Source organism: Phalacrocorax aristotelis, chromosome 3 (genome assembly GCF_949628215.1).
Source record: "Phalacrocorax aristotelis chromosome 3, bGulAri2.1, whole genome shotgun sequence".
Taxonomy (NCBI): Eukaryota; Metazoa; Chordata; class Aves; order Suliformes; family Phalacrocoracidae; genus Phalacrocorax; species Phalacrocorax aristotelis.
This window is the reverse complement of record NC_134278.1, coordinates 86,462,819-86,486,553: the sequence shown is the minus strand read 5'-3', so window position 1 is coordinate 86,486,553 and position 23,735 is coordinate 86,462,819. Positions and strand designations below refer to the sequence as shown.

At 42.7% G+C, this 23,735-nt stretch overlaps 1 protein-coding gene across 1 annotated transcript; it reads left to right on the top strand.

Moving 5' to 3' along the window:
- Window positions 1–2,574: 2,574 nt before the first annotated feature.
- Window positions 2,575–23,109, top strand: BFSP1 (beaded filament structural protein 1). Its single transcript, XM_075089872.1, has 8 exons — window positions 2,575–2,945; window positions 10,307–10,367; window positions 13,980–14,075; window positions 14,911–15,003; window positions 15,652–15,759; window positions 18,152–18,372; window positions 19,783–19,868; window positions 21,762–23,109. The coding sequence occupies exons 1-8, from the start codon at window positions 2,575–2,577 to the stop codon at window positions 22,706–22,708; spliced, it is 1,983 nt and encodes a 660-aa protein (XP_074945973.1). The 3' UTR covers window positions 22,709–23,109.
- The last annotated feature ends 626 nt before the right edge of the window (window positions 23,110–23,735 follow it).

The following is a 23,735-nucleotide window of genomic DNA, read 5'->3' as shown; positions in this document are numbered from 1 at the left end:
GCAAAGAGCCTTCAGATTTTGTCTCAGAAGAACAAGCTGTGCATATTCTGGGGACAAAGAGTGAAAGATACAAATTGTTTCTTTATGTTCCTCCTTGTTTATACTGCAGGCATTAGGTTAAAAAGATTGCATATTTTGTATATATTGTTTTTGTATGCAACACTCACTGATTTAAATCTAAAAAGCATCCAAGCAGTTTGTCAGACACTTCATTAATGTGTGTATAGATAACCTTTCAGTCTTTAAGCCTCCTCTAAATAGGAAACAGTGTGCAGGATCCCTTTGCAAGAAATTCACCTTGGTGGTTCATTAGATTAGCCAAATAATTCAGTGCATAACAGGAGCAGATTGATTTTTCTGTGGTGTTTATGATGTTCTTTGTTTGAAAAGAAGAATAACAGTTGCAGTCTAGGTTGCACTGGTTTTACTTATAGGCTGTCTCATTCTGGTTTGCTGCATTGGAGTGTTCACGAGCTGTCTGGAGGCCAGGGTGTCTCTTTAAGCCACCTAATTAAAAGTCAGAGCCTCCATTACAAAAAGTCGCTAACACAGACCCCGAGTCATGTAAGCTTGCTTTGGCCCCAGTAAAGCAGTGTCTATAGCAAGTCAGCAAGGAAAACAGCCCAAGGTGAGATCTTCTTGAATCAGGAATCCTACCTTAGAGAAATGCATGTAATAGCAAAACATGCTATAGCATATAGAAATACATGCCATAGCAAACCCAGATTTTCCTAGTAGAAAGCATGGGATGAATTTTAATACTAAAAATTGGCACTGCAGATGGACTGCTCTCTTTAGGGACATGGTGGGTCGCTAAGAGGCCTCTTGGAAATTTCCATTATATTAACTAAGGAGTTAAGGTGTGTGGTCAGCATTAAGTCAGGGCTCCTTCCAGCCTCAGAGAGAGGGAAGGTATAGTACTCACATAGGCTATTATTGCACTGAAAGTCTGTCTATCTAAAGCCTAAAAAACTCTTGAAAATACACTACCCACAATCTAGCAGAATCTATTTTCTGATCTCTTCTGGAAGACTAACTTTGGAAAAAGCTTAGCTACATTGTTCAGCTGGGCAGGCTTGTCCAGCCAGAGCACTGCAAATGCCAATCTGTTTGTGCAGCATAGAAAGCCATGGTTTCATGTCCACTGCAATATAAATATCCCAAACATTTCTAAAAAGTCTACCCATTTTGCTATTTGTGTAGTTCAGAGACTGCATGTGGAGCTGCACAATGTGTGTGTAAAGACTACTTTGATTTTTCTGAAAGGTCATTTGATCTTTCCCCATTGCACTTCCAAATAATCTGAAGCAGAATAGGACAGATGCAGAAAACTTCTAGTGACCTTTTTTTCCTTCTGATTCAGATTCGATAATGCAGAACCCAAACTTTAAAGTTGCTTGAGCACCCAGCTTCTTTCTTTGCCCGTGCACTTACCATCAGTGAGGCCCTGTCCATTAAGGTTCCAATATGTGCAATTTAAATATTTGTATAAGATGTGTCCGTTAATTACATTAATTATTAACAGAGATCTCAACATTGGACTGTCTTGGTGTTGAGCTTTTTGGCTGGGCAAGTAGATGTGCTTCTGGAATAACAGGCCCAAGAAACAGCATTTTGCAAAGCAAAAGACTGGGGGGAAAAAAAAGTACTAGAGGGAATGCTTCCATCACTTCCAGAAAAATTAAAGCCTCTCAGGGAATGGTAGCACATGAGAATTCATTATGGTTGGAGTGAAAGGAAGGAAGGATGGTGAGTCCCCATGGGATAATATGGTATGTCTTCCAAGTCACAAGAGGGCATGGCGCTTAGCTATCTCCAAGGAAACTGGCCTTGCAACAGGGCCCTGTTAAGCCATGAGGCTTTTAGTACCACTGCTGCTTTGATGCCTCTCATGCCAGGTAGAAATAACCTGCAGAAAAGGCTGAGATAAAGAAGCATGAAGTGAGAACCAAACAGCCAGATCTTGTACTTGGATCGGGGTTCACACTGACTTTTATACACCATCCCATCATCCTAAACGGTTGCAAAACTGTCAAATAACAAAAATCAAGCTGTGCTATCCACTCACACCAAAATTCTGGCTCAGCAGAATGCCTCTCCACTCAGCCCTGGGGAAGCCACTGTGGGACAAAGCTTGTCCCCCCAGCACAGCCACGAAAGGCTTTGAGCTCAGCCTCCAAAACTGCAAAGTGCTCATTTTGTTGTCCATGGATAATGCCTTAATCTGCCAGGCGAAAGCTGGACATTGCTCTCTTTTATTCTGGCTGTACACAATTGCAATGCTCAAAAAGAAAAGCCTCTCACCACCACCCCTCCCACACCTGCTGCTCCTCTGAACTGCTGACACCCAGACAGGCAGACCCAAGGCGGGGCCATTGGGATTTATTTAGTTCACTGCTGCAGATGATGCCTTTTGTGCCACAAACCACCCTGGAGACAAGTCCTAATCATCTTGGGGGGTGATTATGTTCAGTTCTTCCTCCCCAAAGCCCCCAGATATAATTCAGATCCAAACTGGAGAGACAGGCAGGCACGCAAGAGGGGACCCAGTCACCGCACAGCCCCCCCGAAGCCATGTACAGGAGCAGCTTCCTTCGTGAGGTGCGCAAGGAGAAGTATAGGCGGTCAGATGCCTACGATGAGCTGCGAGGTTCCCCTGAATTCGACAGTTTGGCCCAAGCCCGGGGCCTGGAGAACCTGCAGGAGCTCAACCAACGTTTTGCCAGCTACATCAACCGCGCACGTGTGCTGGAGCAGCGCAACACCATCCTGCGCAAGCAGCTGGAGACCTTCCAGCGCATGGATGAGCTGGTGGGCTTGGACGAAGCCTTTGCCGGGCAGATTGAGTTCAACCGCCAGCGAATGCGAGAGCTGGCATCTGACCGAGCCAAGCTGGAGCGGGAGGAGAAGGATGCCCAGCGCATGCTTGATGAGTACCGCAACAAGTAAGGATTGTGAACAGAGGAAGATAGGTGGTATTGTTTCCATAGTTAATATTTGTAGTAAGGATGGGTTTGGTGTCACTGGCTGCTTTTCATTCACAGGTAATGCCTCTCCATGTGTAGCCAGGGATGGCATGTAAGCCTATGATGAAAAGCAAGGTGCCAGGACTTTGGGAGCACCAGCTCTGCATTTCATGGTCTCACTGCTACTAGACGGGTAATTGCCCTCTTCCTTCCATGGCAGCGGATCCTCGCTGTGGCACACGTTGTTGCTCATTAGCTTTAGGAGGATTGTGCTCTGAGCTGCAAAGAGGGAATAACCCAATTAAAAAACAAACAGCTCAAAGCAAATCTGCGTCTGAGCAGTGCAGAGTTACACAACCCCAAACATCTCCAGAAATGTGTGGGACATCTCTGAGAAACCCTTATTTACAGGCATTGTGAGACACCTGGGACAGTCTGTGCCAGCCACTATGATTGTAGGATGAAAAGAAAGTAATTTTTTCCTGGTATGTGGAATTTGCCTTATCATCCTCTTCTTCCTTGCATCCCACTATTTCCATCTCATGCTACTAAAGCAATAGCTGTAAGAACAGTTTTCCCCTAACATCACGTGTCTTTAACCTCAGTGGCACCATAAATCAAAGAGCAGGAGCCTTAGAGGCTGAGGCATATGAGTGCCTCCAGACACATCTGGTCCCTTCCCTTCAGCAACAGGCAGTTTTGGTGATGTTGCTTAATAAATTACATAACAAAACTCGGTGAGTATTGCTCATAAAAGGACTGCTCACAGGAGAGAATTCTCTTGGCTTCCTGTTACTTATGGGTCAGGTTTCTTTTCCCCAAAATGTCTATCTGGCTAGTTCACCCAGGAAAATTTGGCTGGAGCATGGAGGCTGAAGAGGAGCTTTTCATCCTCCCCACCAAAGGGTGAGGGATTAACTCTGTATAACATGCTTTATCGTAGAAACACTTCTTAACAACAGTGATGGGAAGGAGAAAAATGAAATATTTTCAACAAATGCAGACCTGGTAGAAATGCAGCCACTCCCAGGCAATGCTTAGCACCCTTGTCGGAAAAAAATTTAATACAGCGGAAGGTAAATCATCTGGAGCACTGTCTTGCTACTGCAGAAACCCTCCACATCCCTCAAGATTTCCTCCCTTGTCTCTGTCACAGACTTTTTGTCCAACTTTGCCCAAATGACATGATTTTTCTGTCTGATCCTCTACTGATTTTCCCTTCTGGACTAGTAAGTGTAAGACTGATAATATTTTCCTTTTCTGTCTCCAGTCATTTTTCCACTGGAAGGAGCCAGAAAACAGATGCATGATAATTGATGTCGAGGCCATCTCTGTCTCTAGGCCATAGTCTGATGATGCATCACTATGAGCAGCTGAACGGTCTTAATGCACCCTCATCCTGCCCTCCCCAGCCCTGCATGCTGCTCAGTGCACACTGCCTGATCCGCCATGCCACCACAGCTATTCCTGGGGCCACCCTGAGATGTGAATCAAGAAAATGAGTCAGCTAAAAAATAAAATTTAAAAAACACTATCTTCAACCCAGTTCAGCGGGCTGCCACATAGATAGCCCGTGGGGACTGTGAGCTATGGCACAGCTGTAGAATTGCCAAGCCCTGATCTCTCTTTCTCATCTGACAGCAGAGAATAACCCATCCAGATGCACTGAGACTTAATGCTGGGAATGGTCAGATGCTCATGATGCCCTGACTCAGTGCCAGCGAGTAAGAAGCACCTGATTAGGCAGTTCTGTATTCCAATATTTATGAGCAGGAAATTCAGCTATGAGCCAATGATATAATTTAGCTGTTGTTCATATGTTTTTATTACACTGTGTCCATGAGATTTTGACTAAAGTCAGTACTTAAACGTCCAGCGGCATATTAGTTAAACATATGTGCAAACTGTAGAGAAGCATATAGTGCTATGGTATAGCTCGGCAAAAATGCATTATCTCTGTCTGGAGTATTTCAGGCAGGGGAAGAGCCAGTGCAATGAAATACACAACTTTGATTTCAACAACTTGCAAGAAAAATTGGCAAGGAAAAAAAATCAGAAAAACTGGTAAGAAAAAATTAGTTTGTACTGGCAATGTTTTAATGGATTTCTGCATCCACCTGAGCAGTTAGTGGATTAACTGCTTGTATAGTTCAGCAGCAGCAGGATTAGCTATCTGACACGAAGATAATTTACTTTTTATTAGAGGTGCTTTATGCAAGCTGTAAATAGGTGGGGAAGAATACAGGACATTGAAAATCCTGTGGGAGAAAAACCCAGAGAAGGGGTCTGTGCTTCTTGAAAGTGAGATTTAGGACCTTTTACAGGGGTAGTTAGTGAATTCTTAAAAAACAAATGGATGATGCCTTGTCATACAATCCCCGGATGTTCACTCAGCAGCCATAAATGAAAGTAAAAAGGAAACTTCAACTATATCTGAGCCAACAACATTGCAATTTAAAAATTAAAGACACATGGGGCCATAACAATGGAAAAGCAGTGGCTGCTCTTTAACCAAATTGCCTTCAGTTTACATCAAGAACTGAATTTTGGGTTTATTTTTTCTCTTGGGAGCTGTTGAATTTGACCTAAAGACAGGAAAGTTTCTTCAGAGTCTGAAAAAAATTGTTGGGTTTGAAGTTACAGGTATTAAAACAAGGCCAGTTCTCTGACACAGCGTACTCTGCCTTCTCACCCTGTTTCTAGCTCAAAGCCATCCTGATGGCTATGGTTTCAGCTACTTAAACTTATAAATTGAGGTCTCTAAAGAAAATATGGGAGGAATGTTAGGGCCTTGCCATGTTCTGTGCCATGTTAGGGCCTTGCCATGCTACTGGAAACCAGGGGTATTTCTGTGCTGAAGACCTGCTCTCCTAACTTAGTCTATGCTCAGTCAGCAGCAGGCAGTGCTGTCATCGCACTAGCAATGTCTGGGTTTCTTGCTTCAGTTTGAAACGTAAAGCATCTACTTTTGGCACACCAGGATTAACAAAATCTCTTAGAGTGGAGCATTGTGTACCAATTATTTGAGAAATGCCTGTGTCCTTCACTAATGCAAAGAACTTTAGCTCTTACAAGCCATTCTTTTATTCAGATTCACAGTTTGGGAAATGAAATAGATTTATATCTATAAGTAACCTTTTAAAGCTACATTTATGTAAGTAGAGCTTTTAAAGCTACATTTAAACACAGTGGGTCCTGGGACTACTGGGTCTGTGCAATTAAATGTGCATGAACCATTGAAAAGTAAATCTTATGTTAAAATCTATTTTTAAATCCTTTGTAGCCACATTCATGGATTTTTCACATTAACATAAATAATTCAGGCTCTGTACCAGTGGTGAATTCTTTCTCCTGAAGTTGCAAAAAAAGCATCACTAGGAATTGTTTGGATGCATCTCATAAAAAGACTAATTATGCTAATTTTATTGAGCATCATTATCATAGCAATGTTGCATCTGGCTGTGGGAAAGGACTGTATTTCTCTCTCTATGATATTAGGAAAGATGCTGAAACCTAGATTTTAGCACCCTTGGCTGAACAGGATTAATTAACTTCAGGAATTAAAAGTCTTGCTAATTGATCATTTCATTTAAAATCCATTTACTGCTAATCTTGTGGGTTTTGCATGCAGTATGATTCCCTGGAAGTCACTAGTCACAGAAATTGTCACAGTGTTCTCCAAGTTGCACCGCATGGCGATGCTTAGTCAAGCTGACACCTTTTGGGGCTGCAGTGGAGAGCCAACACCTGTGAGAGAAAACAAAAACAAGTAGGAAAACACGATAGCCAGGATATGGGGAACAGTAGGGACTCCATAGCTGGTGACCATTAGCAAAGCTGTCTTCAAGCCCTGTCTGCAGGTGTTGTCTTTGTGCTGCCTCTACTTCTCTGGTGATAGGGAGTGCTTTATTCTACTGCAGCTTGTAGGTGAGGATGTCTTGCCTGCCCTCCACCCCCTCCTCAGACTGCTGAAATCTTGCCCCGTGGCTGTCAGACACTTAATAGCAGCTTCTCAATAATGCAGGTAGAAATCTGTTCATAAATCATCAGAGCAGAGCCCTCACAGGGCTCATCCTAGCTTTCACAGTATAAAATACAAGCATTATCAGCCTGTCCATCATGTTTGCAGGACCAGTATTTTGCAGTTTGTGTTCTCTTTGGCACCCAAATTACTGTAGCCTCTAACAAGAAAAGGCTAGCGAAGTACCTCAGGGAAACTGTAAAGGACAAAAGTAGTAGAAAATTTAGCCTCGGCTTGTGGCAAGCCAAGAGTCTTCATATATTGCTGGAAGAGTTCAGTAGGGTTCAACAGAGAGGTAGCGTTTCTCTTTATATTAAAGCACAGGCTTGACACCACATTGAGCATCACGAGGGTGTATTGTGACTGTTTTCTGTCTGGAGGTGAGCTAGCTCTTGCACTGCAGCATAGGCAGGGTCTAAATAAAAAGGGCCTTGCCCTGACCCCATCTTTTAAGAGCAAGCGGGGGTGGAAGAAGAGATTTACACCATTGCTGGAGCTGTGCTTCGCAGGTGGAGAAACAAGCCTAGCAGGCTTCCTTCCTGCATGCCCAATGTTCTAACCAGGCTAGTGCCCTGAGCTATAGGGGGGCACGAGGGGCTTAACATATACCTGTAAATCTGTTAGTGCCCCAATAGAGAGCTGCTAACCTAAGAGAAGTGAGGTAATGGGAACTTTTAAAGCTCTTACCCATCTTTGTTTCAGCCTGGCAGCCCCCTCCACTCCATTTCTTTTCCCCTATGCTAAAAACTGTTAATATCCCATTTTTCTAAACAGTCCAAAAAGGTTGGTTGCACCCCTAAAGCTACTTGACTAGATGAGAAGGTTTGGTGTTCTTTGGTTTTGTTTTTATTTATTTATTTTTTTTTAAATGAAGCAAATGAGGCTCATGGCTCTTCAGGTTCAGGAAAGGCTGACCAGGAACCAACTAAGAAAAACATGGCATCTTTTAAACATGTCTAGCTAATTACTTGAACATTGAAATCAGGTTTGAAGCATAACAGGGCTGCAATTTTTCAGCCATTGCACTTACATAGATACGTTTCAGCAGAGGCATCATGAGACCTCTGAAGCATTTGTAAGAGATCCTTAGCCCTTTTGCACTAAGCTTCTGGAGTAGATTGAACATCAGTTAAAAGCAATCCTCCTTCAAAGGATAATCAAACAATGCTAACTCTCTCAAGGCTGCCAAGTGGATTTATGGCTGTGTGTCATAGCAGGTATTTGAGTTATTTGAAAGTGAAAGAAAAGCTAGCTGAGTGTTTCAGCCACTGAAAGAATTTTTGAGTGAAGATCTAGCAACTTGGCAGGTTTGAGCAGGTCTGAATGACATTATGGCTGAAATGCAGACCCTGAATCTGTTGGACAGTTGTATATTACTAGAAGTGTAAATCCAGCCTTTTACTGTAGCTGTATATTTATTTCACAAGCTGTCACAATCTCTTTCACTCCTGCTCAGTTGTCAGAAAGTATCTAAGTTAAAGAAGTGTTTATCGTCAACTGCACACAAAAATTTTATAATGGATAGAAAATTGTTTGGAGGTGAGATACTTAATAAACAGAAACAAAGGCAGTCTGTCTTTTGAAGCTGAATATTCTTGGTTGTATCCTTGGAAGTGAACCCTGTGTTAATGCAATTTGGCAAAAAGACTTTGTTTTTGTTTCGTCAGAAAATGGCACTTCAGGTGAGGAAATCCAGCTATTTGTAGGAGTGATAATAAACTAAAACCTCATAATTTTCACTTGTTTCTTTACTGTTCATGGTAAGAATTGAAAACAGACCAGTGACCAACCCTGCTAGTATTATGGGTTTTCAAAAGAAGGGAATGTTGGGAAACCAGAGAACCAAGTTGAGTCCATTACTTTGTTCTGCCAAGTTCTTCCTATGTGGTCCTGGTCAGTCAATGAGTGAAATGTTGAAAGAGATGAGAATAACATTGGCTGTTCATCCTTCAGGAGATAAAAAGAAAGAATTGAGGTTGATATAACCATTATAACTTGATACTTGTGTTCAGTCCAGGAACTGACAAGTTCCCTGTTGACTGGAGCAAGTCCGTTAGATGCCATCAGCATATCTGGGCTGAATCAATGATTTCAGAAGGCAGGCGAGGGTTTATGTTAAATTCTGAATTACAGCCATGTTCATACTTGTGTTGATGCCTATTGCTTGTACTGCAAGTGAAGGACATTTGCCACCAGGGTTGATTTCACCCACCGTGAGTTTCTTGTAGAAAGTGAGAAAATCACAGCTTTTTATATCTCTGTATCTCTATTATTTTAGGAAAAGCAAAGGGATAAACAGGAATAGACTGTATTTATGTACTTTGTCACTGGCAGCAGATGGAGTGAGCCACTTGTTCAGTACTGATGGCAAAGTCTCATTGCCTTGTACTATAAGATGCTTTTGGCTGGTTTTGTTTTATTTAATGGAGTGTCATTAAACCATATCTCTTATTAAACATTTTATATATAGTTTATTTAGAGAAAGGAATAAACAACAACAATCGACAGTTATGAAGTTTGGTACTCTGCAGCTAAAAGGATTTCCTAGAAGATAACTGTATCTAGCATACAAATACGGTACCCTAATTCTTGAAGAATAGGTGCCGTTTCCTCAAATGAAAGATAAACACAACATACATCCATTGTTCACTCGGTACAGGAACATGCACATTATGCACTTGTGGACATTTTATAAATGCATAAGAATAGTTTGGCTGAATGCAGTCCTTACTAAGACTCACATGTGAATTTAACCAAACTGATATATGAATTGCTATTAAAGAGAACATAAAGCTTGATCTATCAAAACAGCCTAATACAACATTATTCATACACAATCAATATGTGAAATTGCAACCTTTGTGTTTATTGTCTGTCATGAAAACGCTTATTGAACAACATCAGGTAGAACAGAAAACCAAGTACAATGTAATTACACGCTAATGTGCCACTGCAGCAAATATTCACATAGTAACGACTTATGAATGGCTGTCACTGTAGTCCAACACTAATCGAATAGACTTTTATTGTAAATAATCTATTATTGGGCTTTCTATGAGAAAGTGATAGCAAATGTGTTGCATTCTTCTGTCTTCTGCCATGTAAGTTGAGGACAAGAAGTTAGTCAATTCTGGAATTACTCTCAGCGTCTGGGACAAAAAAAAAAATTAATGCTAATGCATAAATAAATCTTTTGGGCCCTTTCAGGATTCATAGTCTGCTTTAATGCAAAGCATATACTGTGCATGATAGTGTAGATTACAATACAGTTTGCAGAAGGATGAGTGGTTGAACTTCGTCTCCTTTGTTCTATTTGCAGGTATAGGAATGAACGTGAATATCAGCAGAGGCTAAAAGAAACTCTTGAACGCCTTAATAAGGTAAGCCTGGAAGAATGGAAAAAGAAGGGTCATTATAATTTTTTTCCTTTGGTTTCATTTACTACAGCAATGTGCTTTGAAGAAGCAGCGGAAAGATAATATGTCAGAGCAAGACATTCCTTGTCATTATGCACTGAAGAATAGTTCTTCTTCCCCTCCATCCCCCTCCCTAAGCCTCATGCAAATGGCGGAGCCGCAGTGTGTATGTACTGTGTAGCACCCTGCTCTGTACTGTCCTGCTGATTTTGCTTATGTAGCACATGCCATCGCAGCCCACAGCCTCAGCTGTGCTAAAAGCTTCATTAGTTTTTCAGTAAGACCAAGGACTAGGAGGATCTACTGCATGACACTCCTTTTAGAGCATCAGCAAATGGCTCCTGCATTTATTTTGGGACCTGACGTTGAAATACGTGTTCCTTCTTCCACATCCAGTGCAAACTTTGCAAATTCACCCTTGCTGAAGATCTGGCACATGTGTAGGTGCCTTTAATAACTCTTTTTAACTCTTTTAACACTGTTTTTTTTTTAACTCGGAAGACAATTTCTCTCTGAGTGAATTAGAGTCTACCCAAAGAGGTAGGAGGAGCCCATTTATTAATCATACCATGCAGCACATATCTAAGAGTCTGGAATATGACCAGAGAAAACATGTTTGTTACTGAATACTGGCTTAATCCTTTTTTTTAATACAGTTACTGTATTAAAGTATATTTAGAACTGATATGGCATGAGAAAACGCTGATTGTGTCCAAGTCTTCAAGTCTGGTGGGCCTCAAAGCTCCTCAGTCCCATGCATGATACGTGAACAGACTCTCAGCTTTCCATTAGGTTTCCAAATAAACAAGAAGCCCCAACCCTACTGATTGGTTCCTTTCACAGTGAAACATGAGGAATGTTTATATCGAGCTGCACTTTCCTGAACTAATACCATAGGAAGAGAAATAATAATAATAATAATGTTCAGAGAAAAGAGAAAGTTTACTAACATATCTAGGAAGTTTCCAAACCAGTCTGTGAAACTGAGAAAGCCTGATTCATCCTCTCTTGCTACTAGCTTTTATCTGAGTGAAGAAAGTGGTATTATATCTTTCCCCAGTCATATTTTTCACAGCTTATCCTTCATCTTCTGTACTGGGAAACTATTATAGGTGGATTAAATAGAGATTAATTTTTATTTCTTTGATACAAATGGCAGGAGCTGTTCTGTTTGTCATATTAATAATATGCATGCTTTATATTTCAAAAATTTTGCTTTCTAGCATTTCTATCTCCAATGAGTGCTAGGTATCCTGCATCAGAACTATTTTCTAGTGTACTAGCAGAGCTCTTGGACACCCTGCAAGCTCTTAAAAGATATTTGTGGGGCAAATATTTTGTAAGGGGTAGCTGGAGCTGATGGGTCCATCTTTGCAGTTCCTCTCAGCCAATCTGTGGCTAAAGAAAAGTGGATTGAATTGACAACCCCAGGCTCAGCTGACAAGATCTTGAGCTGTTTTTATTCCAGATTCTGTCTGGGCTGCTCTGGGCTGACTCCACTGCAGCAGCTCCCTGGGCACCAAATGCTGGAGGGAGCACAGCTGGTTTTCCGTCAGTGCCCAAGATGTCCCCTGAAACCTGCATGTGCAGATTCTCCAACAGATGGACAATCAGTTTGGAAAATCAGTGAACAGAGGTTCTGGAGAGATCTAAGGGATTTCTTTTTCATGGTAAATGAAAATGCTGCTTAATCACATGGATCAGCTTTCTGGAATCAGCACATAAAGCCAAATGGTTTTTTTTGAAGTTGAGTGAATAGCAAATACTGCAAAGTTCAGAAGAAAATGTGTAGGCAGTGCACTGTTCTGATATACAGCATGAATGCAGCTGGTCTATCTGAAAGCAGGGAATAAAAGCAAAAGTATTTTTTCCCCTTTGAGGGAACATTTGGAAAGCCAAATGCTGCTTTTGCTTATTACATGCAGAAATATTTGCTTATCAGTATTATCTAGGGGCCTAGGGCCTTTTTTTTGGCTTCCCCCCAAACGTCCCAAAATGGCCATTGTCCTGCTGATCTTCCTCTCAATAGGAAAGCAGAGGAGTGCAGAAAAGCAGCAGGCATCCCTGATGACTGGTTCTGAATGTGCTGGTCTGGATGCATCTGTCTCACAAAGCAGAGAGACCACTGGAGAGGCCTCTGGCTGGGAGGCTCAGCAGCTTAATGAGACAGCTAACATCTACACATTTTTGGAATAGCACATGCTGTGCACGTGCAAAAAGAAAAATCCCCTTCTACCAGTCATACACTGCGGCCATAGATCTCAGTCTTTTATTTGCAACCTGTGACCCACTCACTGAGGTATTTACAGATGGTAATGGCACATAGGTAATTTTAAAGGGACACCTTTAAATATTTTTCTGTTTTTTTAAATCTCCTGCTCGTAAAAGCAACATCTGATATTTTGGTAAGATGTCCTAGAGTGCAGTAGAGATCTTTCAGCTGTAAAGTATCACAGTCAGGACTTATATCCACCATTTTTCAATCACATGAACTATGTGGTCGTTTCCAGTTAGGTCTTCCATCAAATACACCGAAGTTTTCTGAGAAATAGTAATTGTAGAATCTTTGAGACTACAATGAGTGATACTGGTAGTGGAATTCAGATTTCTTGTTCTGTTCTTACCTATGGCACTGAGGTGCCACATACATACATATACATATGAATCAAAAAGTTACAAAATGTCTGGAACTATATGAATAGTTGAAATACTGCTATAGCAGCGGGAAACCAGAGCATGGAATGCCCCAAATCCTATCCAATGCAATGCTCAACCAACAAAAAAAAAAAAGAAAAAAGACATCATTCTACCTTCTATAGTGTCTTTTATGCTTCTAGGAAAATCCTGCTGAAAACAGAGGTACTTGTAAGCTCACAAGCATTTCCCTTAGCAAACCAAAAGTGAGTGAACCAGTTGAAACTCCTGTCTTATATTTTTTAGAGATTTCATGCTCAGCTGAGTGTTACTGTCAATTAAATGATTATATCGTGATTCCCTGACAAAGACAGTGCAACTGCAGAGTTTGTTGTTGCTTTCAGTGGTGGCAGGGTGTCACTCAAGGTCTGGAGATCTGGAGAACACACCAAAAGAAGTGAAAATACTTTGGACCATCCTGTGTTTTTTTAATAAGGGATTCTCTACTGGGGATATCAAAAAGGTGTCAGGATACCTCACAGGTCCTGTCATAAACACTAGAGAGATCAGTGCCTTAATCTGTTGGTGTCATCTGTTAAGATTCGTGCAACATTGCAAGTTTTAGCATCAAAGACTGGTATTTCGTAGCATCTATTACTTGACTCCCAGCATTCATAAAGCATATAGTAAACATATTTTGACAGTGCCAGTGCCTAACTGTATAATAAATTGTATTTGTGCTGAAAAGCAGCATGTACAATAGGAGAACATGATGAATAAGGTGCCTATTCTTTGTTGGTTTCATAATACTTTTGTTTCTCCCAATAGGCTTTAATTCTTCATGCACTCATGTACAATGACTCATGTTATGGGTAAGTGGCTGCTGTGGTTTTGGCACTCCAGCTATATGTACTGACCATACCACACATCTTTGCATTGCAGGAAGCTGATGAAGCACTGCTGTGCAACCTGGAGCTGCAGATTGAGTCCCAGTTCCTGCAGGATGACATTAATGCCACAAAGGACAGATGCAAGAAGGTAACAGGCTGAATTTGCCATCTTCTTTAGATCTTCCTTGTAGAGACATGTGCGAAGCTTTGCCTTTCTCCATGATCTGTTCCAGTGGCAAATTAAAGCAAACCCGATTTGTGTTTTGGTGGGTAAATATAGCACTATATATTTTCAGTGGGCACAACAGCTGTAGTGTGGAGGTAAAGCCCAACGGCTGGATGGCTGCAAGCATCCAAATTGACTCCCTCAGGGTTCAATGCCTACACCTGTAGCAATGTCTTGAATTTGTTGACCTGTTACCATGATGCAACCTAACATGCTGGTCAAGCTGTCTTCTATTTCATGCTAAGAACTATTACTTTCGTCAGAGGGGGATTCCAATTTCCTGGGCCAGAGCATTCCAATTTATCAGCAGCAATAAGCCTGTGACCATATAATTACACTGCAGCCAACTAACACATGCAGCCCCCTCCTTCCTGGCTCAGCTGTAAGGCTTAGTATCAGGCCACTGCCCCATCTTTGCTGCTTTTGAAAGAAGAGGCTCACTTTTGTGGACCACATGCAAAGGTATTTCTGGTCCTTATTTTGAAAATCTCCCATGAAATCAGAAATCATGGAATCTTTAAGACTATGAACTATATTGTTGCTTAGCCAAATGTACCCTCAGCATGATGAAACTGTTAGCACACTTGCACTCAAAATCAGGTCTAAAACCACATTCCAAAACCAAGTCTGAACATGAACTGGGCTTTTATGTGCTGAAGGAAGTCAATATCTAGGAATAAGCCCCAGAAGTGGAGCACATTGTAGGGCACACCTTTCTATAGCATTTTCTGATAAAATGTTTTTTACTTTACCACAGAACCTTATGGAAATCCAGACCTATGTCAATGTTTTGCAGCAGATCATCCAGACAACCCCTCGCGTGTCCCCTATAACAACTGGCATATGTGAGGTAAGTATTGCTGTCAGTAAATACACGCTGCTCCAAGTAAGAAAGAGTCAATGTTTATTCCTGAAGCATCCCAGAGACTCTAACTCCCACTCCAAGCTTAGACAAAAACTGCAGCAACTGTAAGTACTGAATATGAGAGGGAAAACTAATTATGGCCTTGGAAATATGTATTAGCCCCCAAAATGACTAGTTGAAAGGTAGCTGAAATAGTTGTACTTCCTATCTGAGGAGGAACTAACAGGATATAAGTATTTACAGAGAGAGTAAATCTTGTCCTGAAGGAGTGAGATGTGCTGAAAAATTTGTAAATCAAATAAATTGGTACAGACTAAATGAAAACTTGGCGATTCCCACCAATGTGAGTGGCTGTGCCAAGAAAGTATATTAGTTGGAAGAAGACATGAACAGCTACATCTACAGGGTCTAATTTCAACATAAGCTGTACTTCTACAGTTCTGCCATCTGACATCTTTTATTATTAAAGCAATGCCACAAGGGTTTACTTGAGGTTCAATACCCATCTTTTTATTTGTCTTTTATAATTTTCTATTTGTCTTTACAGTTTATTTCCAGTAGTGGAATTTCTTTTGGCTCTTTTAAAAGAGTGAAACATACTTTCCTGTACACACATTGTTTTCTTCCAACCAGGAAAAACTGATAGCAGAGAGGAAGATCCCTGTTCTGCAGAGCCAGCTGGAGGAATACAAGAGCATCCTCTGCCAGCTACAGGCACAAAAATACAAACTGCAGACAGAGGTACTGCCATAACTAGCCATAAACACAACCATGATGCTCATGCATTCTGTTCGTTTTATGGCCACATGGTGTAGAGGATCTGGTGAACTCAATTGACTTGGAGATGTGTTTTCCTTTTTCCATCTTCTTCATCAGCTGTTTCATTCTCATTCTCTTGGTCTCAAGTCATCAGGTTTAGATGGTCAAGGAGGGCTGTAGGTAGTGTAGCCACAATGAAGCCATGTTTGCTTAGCAGAGTAGCTAGTAGGAGACGGTTTCCATGTTGTCACTAGACTTCCGTGGGATGGAGTCAGCAGGAGGCTGTGGATGGAAATGTCACATGGGGCTGGTCTCCCTTTCTTATTTACTGAGGTCAGGCTGGAAACTGGCTCCATGAAAAATGATGGGGGACCTTCAGGGTTCTGCCCAGTCCTTTCCATCAATCCCACATGCAATGCTGAGCTTGCTGTGAGAAGGACTGGGCAGACTTGGTCATCAAAACTGAATGTCCTTTTAAATAGGTGTCAAGCTACTTTTGGCATCCTGGTTCATCCCTGTCACTGCTAAGCACTACATCAACACCTTTCCTGTGCTTAGACATTACCAGCACCAAAACCACCTGCTTTTTGCCAATTCCTGATTTGCAGAAAATGACTGGCCAAGACTTTCACTCCTGCTCATCTCCCAGCCAAACTTGCTGTAAATCAACTTTCCTCTAGCTGGTGTCTCCAAGCAAGTGTGCAGTGCCAGGGACAAGAGTGGCTGGAGATGAAGGAGCAGCTAAAGACTACAGTGAATAGAGACCAGTCTTGTATAATTGCCGGTGGCAGATCTGCCTACGTGCAGTTGAATGTTTCTTAGTGGATAGGGTTGGAGAATGACCACCTTATGCTCCCCAAATACAGGTTCCTTTGTGCCTTGAATTGTCCATCCAGGGTGGAGGGAGTGATACACTGCCATGAAACAGCTTTTGGTGGCATTTTGGACTCCTCTGGACAGTCAGAGCAGCAGCTCTTAACTTGCCTGAGCATAACTTCTCTCACTAAGGCACTCAGGGACAGTACTAACCCCAGGTCTTCTCCTTGGTCTCTTTCTCATGTCTGATGCTTCAGTGGGAAGGACACATCCACTCTGGGAAGGGCAAGAATCAATACAGTCATAAGTGAGATAATGAATTAATATAGGAAAAAGGGGAGAAAATCATCCTTCTGGTGGCAGACAGAGAGAGGCCCTCTTTGGGGAATTAATTCTGCTGCTTTCAAAATAAAATCTTCATGTCCCATTTAGAAAGAGTTTATTATTAATTCATTCCTTATCATGCCTTGAGATTAAAAGAGTTAAATCACTTTGTGAGTGGAGGTCGATGACATGGTTGTTTGTGACAGTGGAGGATGGAGCTGATGACTGAGGTGTCCTTGAGCTTCTGTGCTTTCCTGTGTCTGGACCTGATAACTGTGTCACAGAGAGGTTATTGACCCCACCTCGTGAGCACTAGACACTAAAGGGGTCTATGGAGCCTGTTGGTACACTGCAATATAACCGAATTAATACCAAGGGACTTAGCCCCTATATTTAGGCTTTTAAAAGGTTTTTGAAAATGTTGCCTGTAGCATACAGAAATAAATAAATAATTAAAGCATCCATTAGTGAGTTATTGCCCCCTTAGGTCTCTGTGAGTGCATCTCTTTAAAATCTGTTTGAAAGGGGAAAAGAAATCCTAAGTAATAAAATAGCTATAATAAATAGCCAAAAATAGCAGAATAAAGTGTGAGCAGAATTACACTGCCAAATATCCCACCTGTAACTCCTGCTCCTTGTTTTTCCAAGGGATTCATCGCCACCTCCTGGTTGATATGCGCTCCAGTGACTGGCGCTGAGACCTTAACTGCACAGCAGTTCATTTTATTGCTGAAGGAAAAAAGCCAAGGAATTTAATTCAAAAGGGAAGCTTTCTATTTGAAGAAAGACCCTTAACCTTCAGTGCTTGGTCTGCAGACCATTGAGAAGGAAGAACAGGTTTTGCCTGGGCACATCTTTGCAGTTAAGCCCTTTTGTTGTCTTCGTAAGACACTACCTGCTCTGTCGAGGCCATCCACAGTGAGCTGTGGGTCACAAAGTGAGACATATGTCAGCCTCGCATGCATGGGGAAGAAGACATCAAACAGCTGGTCCCCTGGTTCAGGCTGATCCTGTCATGCTTGTTGTGAAACAGAAACCTTTGGATAGATAAGGGGACAGGGAGGGAGTTACTGGGTTTGAATAACTAAAGAAATGCAGTGAAACTGCCACTGTGTTTCAGTAGTGCAGCACTGTACATCGTAATAAACCATGTCTTGCCTTTAGTTACCCTTGAAATAAGGGTATGCTGAATGCTTCAGACCTGCTTCTTTCAACCACCAATTTTGTTTACCAGACAACCATGCTGGAGCAAGCGATTAAAAACACCCAGGAGAGTTACGATGATGAAATTCAGCTTTACAATGAGCAGATTGAAAACCTTAGGAAGGGGATAGAGGAGGCCGAGAGGACCTTGGAGAAGTACACGACCGACTGCCGCCAGCTGGTGATCTACCAGCAGTCCCTGGAGAATGAGCTGGAACGGTACAAACGTATCATCGAGAACGAGGACAGCCGGTAAGGCTGGATTTCTGAACTGTCCCAAAGGGGCCAGTGATGTCTCTTTATCATCTTTAAAAAAATGTACGTTTAAGGGCCTTTGAACCGCCCAAAGCCACGGCAATTTCACACCTTTGACTGGCAGATATCCAGGGACAAGGAAGCTAAGTAGGTGCAAAACCTGGTCAAGCCTCTGCCCAGAAAAGGGTCAGAGCCATTTTGAGCTCCTGCTTTCCATACGATCTCCTTTCCACGTACTGTCCTGGTGTTGGTGCACGGAGGTCAATGAGCATACAAAAGCAAGCTGAACCACCCTGTCCACTGCCTGGGTGTTAGTGAAACTTGCTGGGGCATTACAGGCAGGTTGGCCTCACACAGCTCAGACAGGGCAAATGTCCTGTAAAGCAAAACACTCTTCACAGCAATCCCATTCTTCAGGCAAGGGGATGAAAAGGAGCAAAATATAAGAAATTTGCAGGGATTTGGGTTGTGTTTAAACCTGCAGAGGAGCGCTGGCTCCCTCTAATGTCGAGCATCAGCCTCACACAAGAGAAGGAGCTGGGCTTTCACAGCAGCACCCGGTGCTGCCTGTGCAGGCAGGTGCAGCAGGGCCAGACTCCTGCATGCCCAAACTGCTGCTCTGGGTTGTCCAGAAGGTGCAGGGGAAGAACAGTCACTAATAGTCAACCTTATACGTGGGGAACAGATATTTCATCAATTTTCAACATCTCATTTTGGACACTACTTTCGGGTTAGGGATATCTAATCAGGGTAATTCTCAGTGCCAAAAATCAAAATGTGCATCTCTTGCATATCTAGGTGTGTATCCTCCCTATAGGCCAAAATATTCTCTCAAATTCTAGCAGAGCAGACTGGAAAGGCCACAGATACAGTAAATGGTTTGCATATAGGCCAGCCGCTCAGTTTTAATTTTTAACCCTTAATACCACTGACTCCTCCAATATTTTCCAAGGAAGACTGCTTAGTTTTATTCTTGCCTTTCTGAAGTCAGGCTTATGCAGGTGACATTGTAACAGCTACCAAATTTCATATTTTACTACCCAGCATGTACAGCTCTCGCTGACCTCTGGTAGGCATGGATTGACTGTTTGCCCAGCCAAAATCTTCCCATCCTTTCAAACTGCTGTGCTAAATTGCAAACCTGTTGCTATAGGGTTTAATTACTGATGTACTTTACTCAATGGAACATCCCACATCTCCTGCTGGTGGAAACCAGCCTGACTCCTGCAAAGGTGCTGTGGCTGTATTGATTTTCCCCAGACAAGAAACAGGCTCATGTCATTCTGTTTGACTCATCACCACAGAGAAATAATTTCTTTAACCTCCATGCTTTGTTTTGTGACATTTCACTTGCTCTTGTTGGAAGTGAGGGGGAGAGATCTGACCGATGCACATCTTCTTTGGCAGGTTAAACTCTGCTATAGCAGGAACGCCAGTCACACTCTTCACGCAGATCTATAGACCTGTCCAGCCTCAAGTTTCGAGGGGAAGAGGTAAATCTGTGACATGTCTTTCTGTGTCTGTCAAGAGCAGCATCACATTTTAAGATATTTTTCCATTTGTCTTACATATGAGCCAGCCGTGGTAGCCTGGCTCGAGGTTAAATGCAATGATTTCAGTTTACCTCAGCTTTGGGACAAGCTGTCAAAGGCCAAAACCACAAACAAAAGAGTTTCTTTGCTAATTTCTGCAATTTATTAGTTAGGCCAATCAATAGAGCAAAGTGAGAAGGCACCTGAAACTACAGAAAGAGCTGGGGGATCTTGTGCTGACTTGTTGCAAGTTGTTGGTCCACACTTTAGCCACATGCAAAGAGCATCAGGGTGTGTTGAGTGCTGCAAGCAGGCAGAGGACACTTTTTTTGGGCCAGTTTATGTGCCATGGCCTGGCTTCCTCTGAATGGTTTTTCCTCCGAATGGTGTTTCCTCTGTGTTATATGATTGCTTGTTAGAATTAGGATGCTTGTAAAGCTGGTGACAAGCAAATGGCCAGGACTAGACTAGTGAGGCCACTTGTAACAAAGAGGGGAACTGGTTCATAGAAAGTTGCTATACATACTAACATATGGGATGACTTACTGTAGCTTAACTCTAAGGCTCAATGGGGTTTTACTAGCCGTAAACTGCCCTGAGAATGGAGATAAACTGTCAAATGAGGTTTTTCTTTAGTGTGCAGCTGTAATTTTTCTAACTGCTCTGTGAACTGTGGCAATTTTATATGAAACAGGTCCATAATACACGAGGCCAAATCCTCAGCAGCTGTAAATAACTACTGTCCTGCTAAGGGTTGTGTTATATCTACTGAGGATTTGGCCCAACTCTAACCACATAGCTACCTGTAAGGCGAGCAGAGCATTTTATGTGTGTCACTGTAGCTGTGACATTGCACAAAACAGGTGCATTGGGGAAAACAATATCTGTCTATCCCTTTGTTCCCCTAATTCCCAGTACCGACCTCTGCCTCTCTGCTGTAGCTGTTCGTGCCATGGAAATAATCAGTCTGCCCATGCACCTGCTGCTGCTGAGCTGTCATGGGGTGTGTGGCTACTGACTGCCTGCAGGCTGTTCCTTCTACCTGGACCTATAGCTCAATGTCAGTGTTTGAGTGATGCCAAAATGTTGCTCCTCAGCACTGCAGTGTTGGCTGGGCGGCTGCTTAGCTCTGTGCGTGCCAGCTGCTTGCTGCTCCCTCCTGACACACCTCCCTCTATCTGCCCATACCCAAAACTGCCATGATAGGAGGTGCCTGGCTCACTCTTAACCCTCCCTGGGACACAAAGGCACAGTGTGCCCCTGCTGAGCCTATCTTGAAAAGCACTGGAAGAGCTGGTGATGACACTCAACTTTTCCTGTCAGGCCTGGAGCACTTGCCCAGCAACCCTGCATTCCGCATGAAGGTTTTAAATAGGGCTTTTGGTTTTTTGTTAGTTGTGTGTTTTTTGTCCTCCCTAAACACTAGCAGGAATTGTAAAAACCAGAGAAGCTATTTCCACTTAGTCCTACTGCCAGGCCATGCCCCTAACTTTGGGCACCTGCCTTAGGAGGTGAGGTTTCCTGTCTAGGAAGGTGCTGAGCCTGACTACAGCAGCAGGAGCATTAATGCAGGCCTGATAGGTGAATGCTCTGTGCAGCTGCCTCTCTTACAAGCACAGTTGTCCTGTCGTCACACTGTGTATGCCAGTGGCGACCTCAGATGCAAAATGGCTACTTGGCCGAGAGGTCACGTGCAACAGAAGGGGATAATGCACTGACAGCAGCTGTGCTCACACTTGCTGCTGCATTCAGCAGCTCTCCACCTGCAGCAGTGAGGGTGAGAGGCAGCTCTAGAACTTGCAGTGACTGTGTTCAGCACTGTTTGTTGTTTGCTTTGTTTTGATTTTTCCCTAGATATCACCCAGGTCATGCAAGACATTGCCAGTGTAAAGCCCAGACAAAAAGCTCTGACAAAGAAAATTGCCAGGAAAAAGGAGCTGATGTGTAAAGACAAAACAGACAGTCTCTCGCCTGAAAGAATGTATGAAGGAACTCTGGAAAGTTTTGACCAAGATCAGCTGGAGTTCAGGCATGAAGACTCAGTCACATGTGAACCTGGGCAGGAAGGATTAGAACTTGAGGAAAAAGAAATGGGCCCAGAGGATGTACCTGATGGAGCCCAGATAAGTAAAGCCTTCAATAAATTGTGTAACATTGTGAGGGAGAAAATAAGAGTCTGCAAGAGACCAGAGCCTAAACCCGATGCCTATCCCAAAGGGCGTTATGTGCTGGTAACAGAGGAGGAACGCTATGAAGAACCTTGCATCTTGGTTCCCTCTGTCCCAGCTTCCGGAGCAATCACAGTTTCTACCAGCAAAGGGAAGGTGATGAACGGTGGTGAGGTGGAGCCCATACCTGAGCTGCCAGAACCTGCTGAACCATCAGAAAAAGAGAAAAGGGTTATTTGTGAAAGAAGGGAAGAGTTTGAACTCGAAGATAAACAGAAAGAGGAAGAGAAAGAAGACATACTTGAATGGGGCAAAAAAACAAGAGGAAAAATAGAGCAGATCACAATGTATCAGGACATCTCTGAGCCTGAGCCAGTTCCTTCCCCTGGTTTGATAAGCCCAACTGAGCCAGGAGTCCTTCAAGAGACAGAATATGACCAAGAAGATAAGCAGGGCCTTTTGTTCAGGGAAGCAGGCTTGCCTCGCTCCATGAGCTACGAGAAGGTGGAGGTGGTGGAGTCCATCGAGAAGTTTTCAGATGACAGAATTCAGACATATGAAGAGACAGCGATGATTGTGGAGACTATGATAGAGAAGACAAGCAAGAAGAAACCAGGTGACAAGGGCTCTTAAGTGGTACATACCCCCTTGATAGTCAACTTGTCTGGCATAGTTATTAAATGACTGTTTGTTTTCTTGACCGAATGATACAGTAGTGAGGTTTTTGCTGTTTGGTATTGAACAGATTGATACCTTGATGGCAGTTCTGTCTGATGTAGGCTCAGCTTTGGTGCAATGACCATTAGAACACTCCAGGGCAACAAGTAATAGGCACATCCTATGCAACCGATTTTCATGATTAGTACAAGTTGAAAGTAATTATTTTTACAGAGCTGCCTGGCTTTCCACAGTATCTGGGACAAATTTGCATATTCCTCTACCACTCCTATAGCTGCCATATGGTTCCCCATCTCTCAGACAGATGCAAATGTTAACTTGTGACATCTGGTTCATTTAATAAAAGTTTTGCCTTCTACAGAAGATACCCACTGTGGGTTTGTGTTGCCTTTACCGTGGACTGATAGTCCCTACTAGTAAGCATCAACTGTCCGGGTGTGCAGGTGTTTTTCCAGGGGAAGGGCTGGATACCTGTTAAATAACCTATTCCAAAGCTTTCTTATTTGCAGTCTTTAAATAGAGATGAGCTTGGCAGACCTTTTTTTTTGAGCTAAAGACAAACACTCTGTATCTGAAAGAAGCTCTTACTGCATAACTTCTTAGCCTAAAACTTGAAATTCCACCAAAGTGTGTGTATGGGCTAACCCTTATAAAAGACACTAAAGGCATTATTTGTTCTTCACCAGCACAACTAAGGTATTTACAAATGCCAGCAAGGTTTTGAGCAGACTGCAGCCAGCTCAAAAGACTGTGCGTTTTGGTATTTCCTTGGACTGTAGTGTTTAACAGAGTTTAATACTGCCACGTGATCTTCTTGCAGCCCAGCCACCTGCAGTCCCATGGAGCTCCAGGGGGTTGCTAGACTGAGGTGCCTTCCCATGTTCTCTTGCCTGGGGAAGCAAAAAAGCAACACTTCTGCCAACAGCCTTTTGCAGCTTCCAGAAATCTTCAACTCAAAAAAAAGGAAAGAAGTCCTTCCCTT